The sequence below is a fragment of the Aedes albopictus genome, chromosome 3, assembly GCF_035046485.1.
Source record: "Aedes albopictus strain Foshan chromosome 3, AalbF5, whole genome shotgun sequence".
Taxonomy (NCBI): Eukaryota; Metazoa; Arthropoda; class Insecta; order Diptera; family Culicidae; genus Aedes; species Aedes albopictus.
Genome location: NC_085138.1, coordinates 202,397,569 through 202,418,011, shown reverse-complemented (window position 1 = coordinate 202,418,011; position 20,443 = coordinate 202,397,569). Strand labels below are relative to the sequence as shown.

The 20,443-nt window shown below is 36.8% G+C and overlaps 1 protein-coding gene across 32 annotated transcripts in view; it reads left to right on the top strand.

The window, feature by feature from the left end:
* LOC109404958 (basement membrane-specific heparan sulfate proteoglycan core protein) overlaps nucleotides 1-20,443 on the top strand; it is a 305,493-nt gene that overhangs the window by 273,347 nt on the left and 11,703 nt on the right. For 30 of the 32 annotated variants that reach the window (XM_062858588.1, XM_062858581.1, XM_062858573.1 and 27 more), the window contains 6 exons: nucleotides 8,185-8,303; nucleotides 8,504-8,657; nucleotides 11,500-11,790; nucleotides 16,609-16,763; nucleotides 16,831-17,106; nucleotides 17,169-18,091. In XM_062858588.1, the coding sequence (XP_062714572.1) occupies nucleotides 8,185-8,303; nucleotides 8,504-8,657; nucleotides 11,500-11,790; nucleotides 16,609-16,763; nucleotides 16,831-17,106; nucleotides 17,169-18,091 (1,918 nt within the window). The remainder of the gene's footprint in view (nucleotides 1-8,184; nucleotides 8,304-8,503; nucleotides 8,658-11,499; nucleotides 11,791-16,608; nucleotides 16,764-16,830; nucleotides 17,107-17,168; nucleotides 18,092-20,443) is intronic. The other 2 variants (XM_062858589.1, XM_062858584.1) reach the window with 1 other exon arrangement.

The window sequence follows — 20,443 nt, the reverse complement described above, 5'->3', positions numbered from 1 at the left end:
ACCTATATGCATATGAGGGCCAATAACACGGACCAACAAAAAGTCCACTTTTGTTTTGTCCCACTCCAAATTTCACCTTTTCGGATTGTTCCCGAATAAAAACTCATAAATCTGAGGGAAGCGTTTTGAAAAATAGGAAAATTACAAGGTTTTTCGTCCGCCATTTCAGCTAAATACACGTGTACCAAGGAGCATTAGGTAGGCAGCCACATACCATACACGAAGATCCGTCAAGCCATTCTCGACCCACTGCTTCACATATTTCCTTTCCGAAGGAAGAACTCACCTTTGTTGAGTGCCGTAATCTGGGGGTTGTTGATCACCGTGCTGAAGTTGATCACTATGTGATCCATGTCCTTCAACCGCTAAGGACGCCGACAGATCTATCTATACAGCCATTCCATAGAAAAACGATATAGTGCAACTCCGATTATCGTGAAACTTGGTGTACATCGAAAATAATTAGACCTGTATTTTTTTTATTTCGTCATTAGGGCGACCAATTTTCAGATAAGGTGGTCCTAAAAATCCTGGTTTTTCAAAATTATTTTTTTTTCAAAAAATCATGAATTTTGAACCAGTTAATCGATTTTCAACTTCTTTTTTTTTGTTTGAACGCTATTGAATTTTAGTTTTTAGGAAAAAATACCATGAAAGCGTAAAAAAACTAATATATTTGTATATTTTTTGCACATTTTTCTGCCCATTCAACGCATTTCCTGAAAAATAGAACTCAATAGCTTTAAAAAAACAAGTTTACAAATTTCACGATAATCGGAGTTGCACTATATCGCTAACAACTCTCGAACGGAACGTCCGGTTCGGGTCGTCTTTGTTTTGTTCTGTTAGTTTTCACCCAAGGGAGGTTTATGAGGCAAGAGACTACGAGAATTAAAGAGTTCTTAGAAATCGGTTTTTCATACGTTTTGAACGGGGACTTGGGCTTGGCTAGGGACTTGAAACCATTGGCGTAGCTAGGGGGGGTTCCAGGGGTGCCTGGCACCCCCTAGAATTTTTCCTTGTCAGGCACCTTAAATTTAAAACTTCACACAAAAATTCCAATATTTATTAATGTCACATTTGAACAAAACTCAAGCACACCTGGAATTACTTATATACCTGTTATATGCGTTTTGGATATTGATAAGAACAATGAACAGACTTCTCTATGGATTCCTCCAAAAATACCTCTATCTATTTATACAGTGATTTCTCTAGGCCTCCTTTTTGGATTCCTCCCGATATTTCTTCAATAAACTTCCCTTATGTCGTTTTCGTTTTTGCGGTGGTGCTACACCGGTGCAGCACTTTTGCACCGAAAGTGTTCGTTTTTGATTTTCGTACTGCACCGGTGTAGCACTTTTTCTGCACCGCTCAAGATAGTGCAGCACTCAAAAATTCGAGAGTGTAGCGAGTGTACACCGTGTCCACCAATCAGCGTTTGCAAAGTTGTAAATATTTTGGTTTTTATTCACGCACACCAATGCAACTGCACCGAAAATGTTCGTTTTTGCAGTGAAAAGTGTAGCACGAAGCGGTGTAGCACCGCCGCAAAAACGAAAACGACATTAGGTTCGGCCTTGATGGGGTTGTACATACAAGAAATTTCTGCAGAGAGATCCAGCAATTTCTCCGGTTATTCTTCCAGGAATTCCTTCAGAGATTTTATTCAGAGTTTCTTCCAGAACTTTCTCATGGAATTCCTCCAAGAGGTTATATTGCTCTTCCTTCAGGAATTGTGGCTAGGACTTCCCAAGCAACTCTTGCTGAGATTCTTCCAGCAATTTCTCTTAGAACGCTTCCAACAATTCTCACTCTGGTACCTTTAGGAATTCTACTAGGGAAGTTCTTCTGGAAATTCTTCCGGAAAATCTTCCTAGGATTTATCTAGAGATCCCTTCGATGATTCTTCCCGAGATTTCTTCAAAGATTTATCCTTTAGAAATTCCACAAGGGATTTCTCCAAAAACTTCTATTAATTTCTCCATGAATTCCAGCTGGAATTCTTTAAGCAATTCTTTTTAGAACTCCTTCAGAAATACTTCTAGGGGTTTCTTCTGGCATTCCTCCTGTAATTCCTCCAGAAATTCCTCCTGCGATTCCATTAGGGATTCCTCCAGTAAACTTCTACCGATTATTTCAAGGAGAGCTGTAGGTATTCCTCCATGCATTTGTTAGAGGAACTTAGGATACCCCCGACATTCCGGATTCAAGAATTTCTCTAGAAATTATTTCTATGATACCTTCCGAAATTCTAGGAATTCCTCCAGATATTCCAGCTGGGATTCCTTAAGCAATTCCTGGGGTTCTTCCTAGGGGCAAGACACTGCAAACGAGAGCAACTTTGAGAATTTCTGAGTAACTCTTTTTAGCAATGATCGACGAAATTTATCGAAAGACATCCCCAAAACTGCAATTTTCATTTAGCACATGCAACACTTTGCAGTTTGACATTGGTCCCAAACAAGGTCTGACAGCAAATTGAAAACTAATTTTGATGTTGTGATATTGCAAATTATGATAACTCAGGTTGTTGTCGTTTTGGTCGTTTTAACGGTTAAAATATCAAAAATGAGAGCAGAAAAATGTTCCCGTAACAGCTAGTTGAAAACAATTCCTGCTATCAGTGATAGCAAATTGAAAACTGTTTTTGCTATCAGTACGTAAAAATGGAAAAATCGTTAAATATGGGGGTTTTCGATTGATATGAAATTCTAAATGCCATAAGATAATCAGTGCTGAAAATTCCATTTCGTCATATCTAAATTCAATCACCTACAGCTCATTTTAGAAGCTGAACCTGAGAACATGGTATATGAAAAACTTGTGCGGCTAGACCAGTTCTGCAAGAAAGTCACGGAAAAACAGCTATTTTTTGAATATTTAAGGTAAATGTCACGGCCTACCTTTGAAAAATGCCAAATGATATTCACCGTGAATATCATTTGCATTTTTCGAAGGTAGTGACATTTACCTTAAATATTCGAAAAATATCGTTTTATCCGTGACTTTCTTGCAGAACTGGTCTAGCCGCACAAGTTTTTCATATACCATATTCTCAGGTTCAGCTTCTAAAATGAGCTGTAGGTGATTGAATTTAGATATGACGAAATGAATTTTTCAGCACTGAAGATAATTACACCAATGGTATATTCTTAGAGTTATTATACAAGGTTACGTAGAAGTTTTGAAGTAACTTAATTTTTTTTTTCTATAATTGTTTGAAGTGACAGCAAAACGAAATCTAAGTTTGAAATCAAATTTAGTCAAGACCAACTGATATCAAAATATAATATCAATTTGCTGCTGAATACAAATCGAGTTTTCAATTTGCTATCATTTTTTTGTTAGACTCTGCTCGATCACACTTTGGCATAAATGGGAGAAATTCTGAGGAACTGTGAGGAATTCTGAGCAACATCTGGAACACAGATTTGCTCTCGTTAGATCTGTCCTGCCCCTAGGGTTCTTCCAGCTATTCTTCCTCCAGAAATTCTAATTGTGGTATGTACTTCAGAAATTATGCTACGGATTCTTCTAAAGCTTTCTCCTGGCTTTTTTGCTGAGATCTTACCAGGTAATCTCCCTGAAATTCTTGCAGAAATTCATTTGATGGTTCTACCAGGGATTTCTCCAAGGACTCATCCAGTTATTCCTTTAGAGATTTTATCCAAAGATTCCTCTAGAAATTCCTCATGGAATTCCTTCAGAAACTTTTTTTGGCCTTCCTCCAAGAATTTTTCAAACAACTCCTCCTGCGGTTCTTCCAGCAATTCCTTCGGAATTTCTTACTATGATATGTCCAGAAATTCTTCTAGTGTTTCCTATATGAATTTATCCTAGCATTACGGCTGAAATTCTTTTGGGAAATGTTCCTGAGATTCTTTCAGGAATTCCTCCTGTGATTCCTTCAGGGCCTTCATTACATATTTTTCCAGAATACCTCTACCGGTTCTTGCAGGGGCTTCTCTAGTTTTCGAAGGATTTTTTCTTTAGTTTCCCCCAGGCATTCCTGATGGGGTTTCTCTAGAAATTCCTGTATATTTTACTCCAGCAACTCCTCCTAGGATTTCTGTGTGAGATATCTACAATCATACATCCCAGAATCCTTCTAAGAATACCTCCTGAGGTTTTTCTGTGATGTCTTCAGAAGCTCTCCGGTGATTCCTCCAGGTTTTTTTTTTATTCAAGCTATTTTATCCAAGGATTCTCTCATAATTTTCTCATAGATTTTCTCCAGGAAACTCCTCTTGGCCTTCCTCCAGGAATTTCAGCTGGATTTCTCAAGCTATTTCTGCTGTAATTCTTGCAGCAATTTCTCCTAGGACTGCTCCAGAAATTCTTACTATAATACATTTCCGAAATCATCTAGGGATTCTTCTAAGAATTTCTACAGGGATTCCTACAAAAACTTACTGGAATTATTCAAGGAAATCTTCCTAGGATCCTTGCAGAAGTACCTTCGGTGTTTCTTCCTAGAAATCCTAAAGAGTTTTTTTACCTGGGATTTCTCCAAATATTTCTCATTGGATTCCTCCAGGAACTCCTCTTGACTTTCATCCAGGAACTCCTTCTGGGATTCCATAAGCTATTCCTGCTGCTTCTGTTTCAGGCATGCCTCCTAGGTCTCCTCCAGAATTTCTTACTGAACTACCTGCAGGAATCCTTCTAGGGATTTCTCCAGGCATTCTTGCTGAGATTCTTCTAGGAAATTTTCCTATGATACTTCCAGAAATGCCTTTGATTTTTTCAGGGATTTTTCTGAAGACTCAACCAAGAATTTCTTTAGAGTTTTTAACCATGGATTACTCTAGAAATTAATCGTGGTTTTACTCCTGGAGCTCCTCTTGGCCTTCTTCAAAGAATTCCACTGAAGGAATCCCAATAGTAATCTCTGTAGGAATTTCTTAACGAATTTCAAGAGTAGTTGGAATTTGCAGAGAAATCCTAGGAGGTATTACTAGACAAATCTCTAGTGAAATCCTATAGGAATGTACGGGAAAAACTAATTGGTTAGAAGGCACCGAATGTTGCTCATTGACAAATTGAGAGATGAATTTGTGAAAAAAAAAATCGCGTTCTGGTGGGATTCGAACCCACGACTCCGTATTCGCTAGACTTAGAGGGTTCCTTCGTCATGGTTGTTTTTTTTTTTTAATTTCTGTGGTAGTCTTTAATCAGCAATTTCTTTGGATTTTTATTTCTATAATTTCAATGGCTATTCCTCTGAAATTATTTCATCAATTTATTTTTCAGTTTTTTTGCGATTTTCTTAGGCAATTTTAACGTGATTACTTTTGCCATTCTCTATGATTTAATTGTATTCATATATATTGCTTCCGTGAATTGCTGAACTGGAAATTCAGAAATTCTCAACTGGACTTGCTCAAAGAAAATCCTATGAAATTCACGAAAACCTTCCTGACAAATTCCCAAAGCAATAGGCTCCTAAAATGAAAAATATTTTTCCGATTTTGTTGTATAACACGAAAAAGCATGCTATTCTGATCTTAATAGATTTTTTCCGAACTTAAACAATAACAGAATTGCTAATAAACTCGAAAATAGAGCTTACTGACGTTTATTCACCTCTCTCTTTCAAGCATGCAGGCGGGACAGGATTTGTTTTCATCGGGAAACCTTTCCTGATGACAACAAATCCTATTCCGCCTGCATGTTTGAAAGAGAGAAGTGAATAAACGTCAGCAAGCTCTATAAAATAATGGTAAACAGTTCTTGTTTGACTTTCGAGGTCAACCTTGACGTATAACGAAAGTGGACCGACGGGTTGCAAAAGAAATCACATTGGCTCACTTTTGACAACAAATGTTCCTGTTTGACATACACGGTAAACAAAATTTATTCAAAATTGAGTGCTAAACAAGAAGAGTTTTAAAAAAAATTTCAAATTGTTATTTTATGGGCTTTACCTGACAGGAATACATGAAAAATGAGTAAATATGTCATATTAACCAATACTTGATCGATTTATGCAAAAATTGAGATAGGCCTTTAGGAGCCTATTGCCGGAAAAAAAATCCATCAAAATTACCTTAAAACTTTCAAAGTAGTTGCCAAAAGCATTTATATAAGAATTACCAGAGGAATTTCGGAAGAAAATATTGGAACTTTTCAATAAAATTGGCCAAATCCAATCTCAAAATAAATTGCCGAAATATATTCTAAAAAATATCCACAAACAGTCACAAAAAATCGAAGAAATTCTCAAAGAATTTTCCGGAATCATCAAAGGCATTTCTGAAGAAACTTTAATGTAATGCCAAAAGTACTCGCCGTAGAATCACCGTGGCAGATTTTTTAAAGAACTGGCAAAGATTTTTTTTTAATAAATTCCCGAAGGAAGGCTCTAAGAAATTTCGCGAATGGATTTCCAAAGGAATTATCCAAGAAGTTCCCAAAGTAATAATCGAAGTTTCCTAAATTTCCAATAGAATTGCTGATGATAATCCCAAATAAATTTATCAATGCAAGTAACATCGGAATTGCCGAAGATAGTCCAAAATCACCTGCTGCAGGAATTCCTTACATAATAACTGCAGAAATTGTATAAAGAATTAACATTAAAATTATAGAAGCAATTTATAAAAAAGAGTTTCCGAAGGGGTTCTCGAAGAAATTGGCGAAGGAACACTGAGTAGCATAGATAATGAAAGTCCAAAAAATTGACGAAAATACCAAAAAAAAAGTAGAATGACTTGCCGAAGACATTTCCATATAAAATGTGAGGAAGTTCCCAGAGTTATTGTCGTGTGAATTACCAAAGACTTCACTAAAAGAATTCCCAAAGGAATTACCTGAAGAGTAATTTGAGAATTTTAAAGAAGCAAATATCAATAAAATTGCTGACATTAACAAAACAATGCTTGAAACACTACTAAAGAAATTGGCAAAGGAAATCCCGAAAAAACATTTCGAATGAAATAAAAAAAAAACGAAAATAAACTCCTAACGGAATTGCCAAAGAAATTTCCAAAATAATTGCCAATGAAATTTTCAAAGGAGGTGTGAAAGGTGCTTAATACCAAATTCAAATTCCAAACATATTACCAAATAAATTCTTAAAAAATTTGCCGAAGAGGATCCGAAGATATAACCGAATAAATTTACAAAACCCAAAGAAATAACTGGGAGATTACCAAAAGAAGTCTCGATTGAAATAAATTGCTAAACAATTTCCAAATAAATTGACGGAAATATTTCCTGAGGAATTACCAAAAGAATGTTCTGCCGAGAGCACAAATTTCTTGTGTTATACGTATAAAAACCAGAATCAATTATCCGAAATGTATGGAGCTAAAAATTTGACTGACTACCACAATGTTGGTTTAACGTAAGTCAAAATTTTAGCTTTATACACCATTCCCTTCACCAGATATAATATCAATCCAGTCGAAATTGGAATTTAGTGTGAGCATCAGAACCCCGAAGAGAAAAATCGAAGGTTGCTCGCACCAAATTCCAGGTTTCAATTGGGTTGATAATATGTTCGTGAAGCTTCAGCACGGAACTATAATACAAGTTACACGCAAATTTGTGGATATTTTATAATAGTTTCCGAGATATACACTTCTAATAATTGCTCTGAAAATATATTTTACGGACCTGAATGTTTTCTATCCTCAAAGCAAAGAGGTTATCGCGATAATTGTTAAGTTCAAACTGAAAATGCAAATTCCATGTATTATACGCAATCAAGTTTTCAAACCTCACATGGCGGAGAAAGTGTTAAATCAGTACAATGGTTTGGATTTTCCAAAAAAAAAATTCTTTATAATACAGCGCGTTTAAATTTACGGGCTAATTTTTCCCGTGACGCAGTATATCATTATACTAAGAAATTGAGAGTGGATCGGTATTTCCCTTTAAAAAAAAACAAAACAACCTGGAATCCACTGAAACTGGCACCCCTTGGGCACCCCCTAGGAAAAAATCCCAGATACGCCAATGCTTGAAACGTCAAAAAATGCAGTAGTCATACACAAAGTTTGCCGGGGACAGCTTGTTTTACTTAAAAATATCGACTTTTTTGGATGTGGATGTGGAAAATGTCTTGTGTTTTCGGACAGATATGGTACTTTGCTGTATAAATAAAAGTCACATAGCATCGTTTTAAAAAATCATAATCCGGTAATATCTGTGAACTAAATTTATGTTCTATTCCAGGAAATGAAATGATTCCTGAAATCCCTCAGCAAGGTCGTCACCACGAAGTGATGCCAGGACAATCCGTATCGCTTACATGTAGACCACTGGAAAGCCATTATTACCCAGAGAATGTCCGGGTAGGTTTTGAAATCTATTGCAATCAAATTAATTATCAATGGGAATATTCTCTGGGACCGATGTTTTCTCAATCAAGCCATTTCATACATTGCATTATGAACTCTATTTAAAACTTTCGATTAAAATGGACTGTTTTGTTTGAGGGCAAGTGTTGAGGCGAATTTTGTGCTACAGCTATAACTAAACTATTCACTTTCAGTACGAATGGAGTCGCTCAGGCCACCATGTGCTTAGTTACGACAAAGTGCTACAACTGCGTAACATCCGATATGAAGACGCCGGACGATATGAGTGCCGAATGACCAACCCGAACGGATCGGTTTTGCACGACTATGTAGACGTATCCGTTAGGGGTAAGTATCGATATGCTCGACAACCGGTTACTCGTGGTGATGGGTGGTGGGCTAGAAACGGGAGATATTATTGATTACAGCCTCTCAGCAAACGACGTTCAGTGAAAATCCTAGTGAACTCATCCATAGTTGAATTCAGGAACTGAGCTTTCTAGTAAAAATGCATGGATAAATACTCGCGTTTTTTAACTTATCTTTATCTTTCTTTGAAGTGAGTTAATATTATGATGAAATGTAATGCCCATACCATAGCCTATTACTCACAGCACTGCCAGGTGGATGAGGAAAAGTCATACTGCCTACATAACAATTTCACCATACACTGCCAGATCGCTACCTGCAAAAGTTAACATACGTAAGTTGAAAGCGCTGGTAACTCGAATTCTCGTGCAAGAAGACTGTTAGGGTTTGGGCATTTCATTTTATTTTTATAGGTTTGTTCTGTAAATATCTGATAAAAAAAAACAACGTAAGATTATATAAAACATCTTAGATAGGAATTTAAAAGATTTAACGGGGTATTACTTCAAAAGATAAAGAAAGATAAATTCATTGAAAAACATTGGAATTCAGTATTGGTATATGTGTCATCAATATTATGTATAACGAAAATTAACGCTAATTTGATAACGTAGAGAAACAAAATCATTTCGAACTAAAATTCAATCTACTTATCATTCTGCTAACATGACTCAATACAGGGAATATATTAACAAAAATGGCAAAAAGTAATTCTTCTCTCTTTCTCAGTCACCTTCGTCCTAAAACCTTTAAGTCTTATAGAACCTTTCTACCTAACACTTACTTTCACGCTTCTTCTATTTAGTTATAAACTTGAATAACTTAAGCTACGTTCCACCACGAGCTAGCTCAGATACATTCAGTTGCAATTTCTGGTAGATAGTCATTTAGTGTAATAATAGTAAATTGTGTTTACCTGAAGATAGTAGTATATTTTAAATGGCAAAATAGCATCAACTCCTAGATTATGTTATCGGAAAATTAAGCCAACTTGAAATAAATTACATCGCTAAAAGAAACCCTGATCATCATATTTTAATCCATCATATTACCAAAATTTCCCTCCCAGCCCTAGAATCATGTAATAATAAACTGACATTTTGGCCGCATATTTAGTAATCAATTGTTTGCTCCCTGCCAGAATAAAAATCGATGTAGCTTGGTCTAAACGGAAGAGAACTCATAAAATTAACCGACTGTTACGGAAAATTCAGTAAAAGCATGGTTTGATTGGCTGTTGGTATACTTCCTAATATTTTTAGATTTCCTGAAAATGAGCAATAAAAACATCTGGAGCAAAATCATCAAATTATTACTGGTTTAATGAATGTCGCTCTAAGCCATAAGTTCAATTACAGTATACATGTAAAGTATTTAAATATTCATCAACTATACTTAGAAAAATCTCAAGGGGGATTCACTTAAGAGCGTAAACTGCTTATTAAACATAATTCTGATTAAACGTCGCGATCAACAAGGCAATTTTGGATTATTTCATTCGCAATTTCATGAAACATTTCAAATAACAGAAAATCATGGCTTACGCAGCCTTTTATACTGTTTAGTGAGTCCCCTTTTTGTTTTAAGCTAAAACTTTTAATTTAATAGCCTCTGGGTTAACAAGAGGTCCGGCGATATTTTATCTTATCCGCATCAAAAAATAGTCAATCGTCAAATCAAGCAGAAACGAAGAGCACTTTATCAAGAAGACTAACTGCAGCACTGCTGGAAATCAAGAGACACTGTTAGCAGCGCGCCCCATGCATGAAAGAGAAATTATGGATGACACTACATATGAAACTTCATACTCGTACCAACACACTTTTACACTGTTATTTATACAGTGGCACAACCTTAGCTCAGTAAGGCTATGAACCGTTTCGTGTGTTCGCTTAACTATAGTTAAAATTTGACACTTCGATAGTTATTTTGCGCCCGGTTCAAAATTACCCTACTCCCGACCAGGGTTAGTTTTGACAGTTCGATAGCTACTTTTTGTTCGCAATGATTTGGCTGCGTACTTTATTTTGTTCCAAATAACTACACGTCTGTCAAATTTCAAATGGGCCGCCGTCGTAGTTATTTTGTAACTTTTCGATGGCAAATAACTATCGAAGTGTCAAATTTTAACTAAAAGTTAAACGAACAAGCGAAATGGTTCACAGCCTAAGAGGCCCTGCCTACGGAGAAGTTTGATGTCAGTATACGGAAGAGGGCAGAGTTCCAAGTCTTCTTGATACAGTGATCTTTGGTATAATGTTCATTGTGGCATCTCCAAGCTGCAAGATCAAAATCAGTCAAGATCTCTGATCATTGGCGGAGCCAGCTTTTTCTTTTTTCTTACTCACTCTCCTAAACACACACGAGAAGGAACGGGATGAAAGAGGAGGCAAGCTGCCCCCTCTTCTATCTTTATCTTTCTCGTGTGCGTTTAGAAGAGTGAGTAAGAAAAAAGAAAATACTGGCTCCGCTAATGTCTCTGACCATATTTATCTCTATTTACCGACAATGTATACTGTTATTGAACTTAGCTTGTTGAAGCGTAATCGCACTACATAATATCAAATTGTTGGATATCGTGAATATCAATTGGTAAAAAATAAACTAAATTATTCAAAATGATCTGCTATGTTATACGCACACATTATTCCCCTTTATTAAACTGACATTTTTCATTTTTGGTTTTGCGATATTGTAACCACTTGAAAATATCAATCTGAAATCGCCCGCTTAAATTACTCGAATACACTGCGTGCCCTAAACGATCCACTCAAATCAACCTGTGCGTGACCAATGACCATCGTGCCATCTAACCATAAAGGTCCCGGAACAACCCGACTGATCAGTGTTGAATGCACCTACACTGAATACATCTGCGGGTCACCCATAGTTGTGTCCAAGAACTGCGTACCGGCCTGGATCTGCGATGGCATTCCGGATTGTGGCAATTTCTCCGATGTTCACAACTGTCGCGTGATGCGTCGAGGAAAGCTTGTTTACGAAATCCCGGACGAAAACCCCCGCGGTCAACGTCATTCGCTCCGCCACCGGTTACCACCTCGCACCTCGGCCATGGATTCTCCTCTGACGCGACCTGCAACTATGTTTTTCGGTTTGTTTTCAATGCTTAGCACCTAAGATCTATTTTACTCCAATATCTCGTATTTAAACCCAAACTCGCTTAGATTACCCACAGACAAACAAAAATTCTAGCAAATTGTGCCAGCCTGACAAAAGCTCAAACCAAACCCACAAGCCTAGCCGCTGCCAAATTGCACAAAACGCGATGCCGCTCTTTGGTTAAATCACACTATTGGCATAGAGGACGCCTCAATTTGCGAGAACACAACTATGTAATGTATGTTTTAGAATTTGTTTAGTGTGTTTGTATTCATCCTAGGTTGTATTCGTTTAGTTGAACTGTGGATAATTCACTGTATTAGTCCCAAACACATACAGCACAGCGCTCTATTTAATGCATTCTTCGGTACATTACTGCGATCGGTTCGGAAGTGTTGGAAGTAAAGCGTGTACAAATATTGATTTTTTTTGTTCAGATATTGACATCAATGTTAGGTCTCAAAACAAAACCAGTGCCCAACAAAAAGGTACACCCGATTCTTTTTTTTCACGGGTCTAGCTTTTGCTATAACTCCACGTTTCTGGCATCCCTAATCCCACCTAATGCATCTGACAGGAGCCAACATCTATCGTGTTTCCACAATGAAATGCTATGTGGATACACAAATGTTTGCATACAAGATGTTGGATTCTTAAAAATGGCGGCCTCGCACCCTGGCGTATAACTCAGTCAATCAGGCTTATTCTGCGCGGCGTGTGAGGTGAGGTGATTTACATTAGTCGTCTCACCTCACACGCCGCGCAATATTGAACCGATTTTCATGAATATGTGTACACATGTACGCACAATTACTACTATCTTTGTAAGAAAAATCAAAATAATTGATCTTGTACCGACCTTTCGAACCCTCTAAGCAGAATACCCTCTTCGAATGAGTGTAATCAGTTTCGTACCTTTTAATTCCGCCCTATGTAGCTTATTCTTTGATCAAAGGATAAGCAACATAGGGCGGAAAAGGTACGAAACTGATTACACTCATCCAAAATAATTGGTTCAATATTGACTGAGTTTATAGCAAAAACAAACGACCAGTGAAAAAAAAGAATCGAGTGTACAAGTTTGGGGTATTTATTCTGCATAAATGATTATCTCGCTAAACATTTTATATAAGGGGAGCAAAAACTTCTGTAACTTTCTTAAGTAGGCTTGCAAGTAAACATCCTTCCCCATCCCTAGCTGTCACAAGGACGTGGCCATGGCAGCTCTCGATTGCTGTAGGATTGCCTCAATCATGTCCAAGATTCAGAGATTAATCTCACATCTGTGTGAACTAACATAACAACAGTCTAGGGCTGTTCTACCTACGAATTTGTACAACTTGTTTGATGCGAATATTAATTCTAGATATTCAGCAGATAACGTTTAATCTGTTAATATGATCATTAGTGACACATCATCCCACCAGATAGAACTCAGGGATGAAAAAATCGTTTTATTGACATCGAAATTATGTGTTTGCTCCGAGGTTTTCATCCGGGATTCCTTTAAGATTTCTAGCTCGGATCCCTCCGGAAATTCTCTTTGTGATATCTCTAATCCTCTAGATACTACTTCCGGGATTTTTTTCAGCGATTTCTCAATGAATTCCTCCACAAAATCTTCTAGGGATTCCCCCACGTATAACTTCCAAATTGTTCCAGTGATTCCTCTAGAAATTCTTTTTGAAATTCTTTTGATTTTTTTTACGATTTATCTAGGTATTTTCCATAGAATCATTCATGGTATCCCACTCGGATTCTTTCCGGAAGTCTTCCTGGTTTTCCTCTCGGAAATGCTCCACCGGGAAACAAATCTTATCCAGAAATCGTTATTTACAAATCATGAAACTAGAAAAGATGTCCATGATGATCGTGAATCATTATTTCGTAATTTAAGCCACCACTTACATAATTCAGAGCAATAAATTTCATAAAATCAAGATCATGGCCATTGGAAGCGGGCAGATGCACTTCGTCCTTCGGTGCACGTCGTTTTGTTGGTGCTCGAAATTAAGTGTTGATACATTGCTCACAGTAATTCCTCATAAAAAGTCCTGTAAGAAATACTCAGGTAGGTGCAATTGAGGGGATTCAAAATCCCCATCAGATCTAGCCGAAGTTGAGTCTAGCGACCAGCTGCAAATATATTATCACACTGGGAAAATTTACCGAGTAGGGTCTTGTACTTTGAGTTACAGTTATTTATTGAAAAGATTTTTCTTCTGTTCTTGAAACAATCACAATGATACCTATACCCAGCAACTCAAGACAATTTTTCGCCCGGTACGGGAATCTAACCGCCATCTCTGGGTTGGAAATTTTAAGATTTACCACTAGGCTATTTGGGGAATGGAAAATCCACTTTATTCTTCAAAGTTGCTGTTAATTTTATTCTACAAATTCAAACTCTCAGTGCAAAACAGATCAAACCTTACGGTTTTTGTATTAAGTGGTCGATATCGTTTAATATTATAAATATATAATATGATATACAGGGGGTTGCCAAAATGTTTGGGATAGGCATTTTTTTTTTCCCACAAAAAAAATCAACATGCTGTAACTTTTCATAGAGTGCATCAAAAAATCTCAAATTTTGACTGTTTATAAACCTGTTATATGTGCATCATTGGTACATATTTGGGCTCGATTGAATAATTTTTCGCGAAGTTAGAACCGTTCAGGTAAATCACTATTTTTTTGACAACTCAACAACTAGCTGTCCCGGCAAACTTTGTCTTGCCAGTCTTGTGGTGGTTTGACAACTGTTGAGATTATCGCAGCAACGCACTCTAGATTGTTTTCATTTCGATCATGCCAAATTTCTTCCCGGTTCATCAAAAATCAGTATTTTCTCAATTTTTATAATTTTTTAAAGGATTTTCGTAACTTTTTGTACATATAAACACAGCCACCATGAAAACGAATCGAACAGTGCAAGAGCCATCCTAATCGGTTCAGCCGTTTGTGAGTTTTGTTGCCTCAAAGGGATTTCAAACTCATTTTTATATATATAGATATATTGATACTTAATACAACGTTATAAAATGTAATATTTTCTCACGGCGAATTAAATTATACCGGGTTGAAATTTTTACCCATATAGAGGAAAATAAGCCAAATTTACAATACCACACAAAAATTACTAAATGTGTTCTTCCTTCAATCTAAATAGGCTCTAATATATCTGATTAGAGATAACTTGAGAACAGAAGTGCAAAATCTTTGGATATCAACACTAAAATTTATTGACATTGATGTAAAAAAATTACATTTTTTCGAGAAAAATCCAAAAAGTGTCAATCCATGATAACTTTTTTCAATGTTTAAAAAGTATCTATGTTTTAAAAGTTTGTGAAGCATTTGTAAATTGTAAGTGTACGTTCAAAATTTCATTCAATTCGGTTCACTGGTTTCCGAGATATGACAGCTCAAAAATAAGTTGTCTAAAAAATAGTGTTTTACCCGAACGGTTCTTACTTTGCGAAAATTAATCAATCCAGCCCAAATTTGTACCAATGATGCACATATATCAGGTTGATAAACAGTCAAAATTTGTAAATTTTTTATGCACTCTGTGAAAAGTTATAGCATGTTGAACTTTTTTGTGAGAGAAAAAAAAGCTGCCTATCCCAAACATTTTGGCCATCCCCTGTATATATAACCAGATACACAATTTATTTTTTTATTTTTTTTGAACAAACTACCATATGAACCATCGCAAAAATGTACGAGTAATGCATAGATAGCACCCTTCAATATGAATATGCCATAGGTGGTGTGGATTTAAGAATTGGTTTCCATATCGGTTACACCTTGTAATAGCCAACAAAAAAACAAAACAGTTACGTCCGAAATCTGTTCGATAGAGGTAGCTACATATGTTCATCATTTGTTTTGACCAAACCATAGTAGAAGAACAAGTTCGCATCTGAATTCGGGAACAAAGAATCAGGTATCACACTTCCCAAAGCAAGGGTACGTAAAACTTAGACACTGTTCTCATACACCCAAATTTAACTATTGTAATGATCTTCAAAATGCTCTTAACTGCTTCCGAGTGTACAATCTGATTTCTCCATAGATTATGTGAAAACACTATTTCTTTGTCTTCGTTTTTTCAAATACTATTACTCTGTACAAACACTACACGAAAACATGAATCCAAACTACAACTGTGTGCTTATCTGTTGAGCTTTATGTGTGACCTATCCGCTACATGTTTGATCAGTTAATGGCATCTGCGTGTGCTAGTTTTCTGACGATAGTATTTAAACTCTGAAATGTGATTTAATATTAAGTGTTAACCATACTTTTTCAGGGCTGCTGTGCTAACAAAAAAGATCTTCCCAACATAGAAAAATGCATCGAAATTCTGATTTGTGTGCGATTGTGATATAATTTACATTAGTTGAAAAATAAAAAAGAGATTCCTATTAATGTGCTCCAAGATTTAGTTTACATGGCTTTTCCATTTAAGACCATACTATACTGTGCTTGAGGTGCCCATTTTGAAATTTCACTTTCATTTCACTAACAGTTTCACTACACACTTCACAGACATCATACTTACATATATCAAGTATCAATCAATTACACTAAACCACCAATTGTACACCTTGGCCGCTTCACCATACATCTAACAAATAAAATATATGTTTCGATATGTTTTGTAACCATTATGGGAAATCAAAATAACGAAATTAACTGCAATAATATGACTAACTAACGAAAATATTAATTATGTATCTTGGGATCAATCTTGCTTATTGTAATATAGCTAGCCACTAACAAACACTTTTATTCCCGCTAGCTCCCCAGGCATTGCCAATCCTTCGATTGGAACCGACCGTGTCATACCTAAGCCCAGGTGAGTCAGGATTTGTCGACTGCAGCTCGTCTGCCGGAGCACATGTGCCAGTTACATGGGAAAGGATGGGAGGCACTCCATTGCCTTACAACTTCAGGGTATGACGAATCTACTATCTAAACTCCAAGCCATCTCCATCACTGCAGTATCCCTTTACAATTATAGCAAGATGGAAACAGGCTGATCATTCAGAATGTCGCCGAAAGCGATGCGGGAAAGTATACCTGTGTTTGCCGTACCGATGATGGACTTCAATACATCTCGGACTTTGAACTGCAAGTCAGTCCTGGAAGACTGCCGGAGACATCGCGCAGTTCCAAAGTGGAATACGCTAGCCGTGGCTCAACGGTGAAGCTTCAATGTAACACCGACATTCACCCTACATCGTTCCAGTGGTCACGCGATCGAGGCTCGTTTAACGCCGATCAAAATATCACCATCGTGAGTTCTTTATTTCTCCCAATAGGTACGTGAAGCATGATCATGAATATTTCTTCCGACAGCCAATCCTCACACTGACAGACGTGCAAGCGGCCGATGCAGGAACATACATTTGTACAGCTCGTCACAATGGTCACACGGTGGACGTGCTAACTACACTTGTAGTCAGCGGAGCCATCCCTTACTTCCCACAATCTCCGAAAAGCTACATGGCGTTCAACAAGATCGAGAACACTTACTCAAAGTTTAACTTTGAGATATCCTTTAAACCTGAGAAAATGAATGGCCTTATATTGCATAACGGTCAACGGACACCAAATGGAGATTACATATCCCTGTCTTTGAAAAACGGATTCCCACAATTCCGGTTCGATTTCAACGGTCAGCAGGTTACTTTGCAACCTGAAAAACCGATCCACATGGGTCAGTGGCATACGGTTAAGGTGAACCGAGTTAGAAACAATGGGTTCATGTTGGTTGACGATCAAAGTCCTGTAGTCTTCCCCGAAAAACTAAAGTTTCATGGTTTGAATTTGGATGACAATTTGTATATTGGAGGGGTTTCCAACTTTGGCGCCATCCCTGCATCTGCTGTAGAGCACAAGGAAGGTTTCGTGGGTTGCATCAGTAGGTTGATTATCAACGGACAAGAAATTCAACTACATCAAGAGGCAATTATGAACGAAGGCACGACATCCTGTGAATCGTGTGCTGATGATCCATGCTTAAATGCGGGAATATGCTTGGAAACACAAACATCTGTTGGATATTCCTGCGTATGCCAGGAGGGATTCACCGGCAAGGATTGTAGCATCGAAGGCCAAAGGTGTATGCCAAACACTTGCGGAATAGGACGTTGCGAAGAGACGGAAACTGGTGCCGAGTGCTACTGCCCCATCCATAAAACTGGTGACCGATGTCAGTACACCGAACATTACGCCGATGATACCCTGGCGTTCAAAGATGGCAGCTATGCGGCTTACGAGTAAGTACCATTCCTGATATACAAAGCTTATTTTGCCAAGCGCTCTTTAAAAAAAACACCATTAATAATGTTTTTTTCTTTAATCACAGAGTTTCTTGATTCGTCAAGGGAGGCATGATAAATAATAAATGAAATTGGTGAAAAAATGCCCAAACGATCAGGCAAAATCATCAAACTCGGATTTGTTAGAAAAAAATCTGGGTGACTCAGAGTTTACCCTTTTATTTTTTAAGTTTTGTCAATAAATAAATTATGTTCACCTTAAAATGCTGAAATCAGACCAAAATTTTCCGGGGTGTGGGTGACATAAAAGAAAATTTAAATTTGTTTCAGCCAAAGGGGATTCACTAAAACAGATTACGGCTCAAGTCTTTTTTTTCGGAACATGAAAAGTAGTTTTTTCGCTGTAGAATAAATACAACCCTACTAACAAAAGTAGCTGCATAACAGCTTATAAAGTAAACGCCTTTGAAAGAAAGCTCTCTTAAATTCTTATGCAGCAAACATGTTAGTTGGGAATGACCATGGAAATGCATGTATGTACTGCATTCCATTCTTCATGTTGAATACTGTGAATACAGTCAGGTTTTTTTTTGCGGTTTTTTTTTACGCGGTTTTCATTTACGAGTTTTTTTACGCGGATTTTTGAATTAACGCGGTTTATTTTTACGCGGTTTTTTTAATTAACGCGGTTTTCATTTACGTGGATTTTTAATTTTAAGCCGGAATTTTTCCAAGCATTATTATAGAGCTTTTCAACATATTTCTGAAGTTTTGGAGCTTAACAGCATTAACAAGGTAGAATATGATGCAGAATGATTTTCTGGATATCCAAGGACATCCAAACTGTTCTGAGTTTAGATCCTAAAGTCTACGTCTGTAACGGTAACTTCTTGCATTATACAAAGCAACGATTTGTAATCTATTAAGCCCAGTAAGTCTTTTGAAAGTTCAATAGACAGTTTCAGATCAGTCGGGATATCCTAGGTCATCCAAACTATTCTGGAGTTTAGATCCTAAAGTCTACGGGTGCAGCGGTAACTTCATTCATAATACAAAGCTACGACTTGTAATCTTTCATGACTTACTGAACATCTCAAAGTTTAATAGACAGTTCAGATCTATTGAGATGTCTAAGGACATCCAAACCGTTCTTGAGATTACATGAACTTTTTTCATTGTACAAATCTACGATTTGTAATCTATTATGTCCAGAGATTATTATTATATCTATTATTGTATCTATCTATCAGATAATTATGTCTATTATGTCTATTTCTGGCTGTTCAATTGGCTGATTTGAAATATTTTAAAACTATTTTGGAATAATTATTGATTTAAACCCTGTCTAATTATGTATAGTTACTAATTTTAGCTTGAGAAACTACTGTCATAGCCATAGACTTTAAAAACTGAGTTCCAGATCACTTAGGATTACCTGGAATATGCCAAATTTTTCTAAGAATGCTTTGTGACCTTTAACTACCAACCCTCGAGCAATCGCGCTGTTGTATTTTGTACAACATGTTGAAATAATCTCGCTTTTCGTGTTCAGTAATTAGCGTAGTGTTGACGGTGGTGGGCAACCGCGCGAGTTACGGAAGGTTAAGTGAACATGATTCACTGCCTGTACTTCGACACTTATGCGACAACTGTGAGATGGAGTCTTAACAACCAATGTTGCAAAACTTCATCTCATTCATTTGAACATTAACCAACAATTTTTTTCAAACATTGTTCCTTCTATTCATGTTAAAAACGATTTCATTCAATCAGGACACCTATGAGAAGCGAATCCTTGTCAATTGAATACATTGTCACTCGAATGAGTAGCTGGGCACGAAACACGAGAAAACCCTGCAAAATTCCGCCAGACTGAAAAAATATCGAATGTCGGGTCAAAGTTGGGTCAATTTTGATCGAATGTTGAGTCACTGTTGGACCAACATCGACCAAATGGGCCCAATGTTGGGTTTGGTGGCCAAAATAAAAATAGGTGAATGATAGGTTGATGTCGGGTTTGACGTCATCAATGATGGTAAAAGCTTTAAACCTTTAAACAATAGCCTGGCAGTTTGTGTAACTTGTAGAAATTTTTAGTGACAGGCAAAAATCTTAAAATGTTGTCTTAAAATAATTCGTTGAGTTCATTTTTTAATATAAAATTAAAAAGGAAATTATTGAGTTAAATTTATAAAACATGGTTTTCATTTACGCGGATTTTTGAATTAACGCGGTTTTTTTACGCGGATTTTTGAATTAACGCGGTTTATTTTTACGCGGTTTTTTTACGCGGTATGTATCCCCCGCGTAAAAAAACCTGACTGTACATTTTCATTACATTTTTTTTGT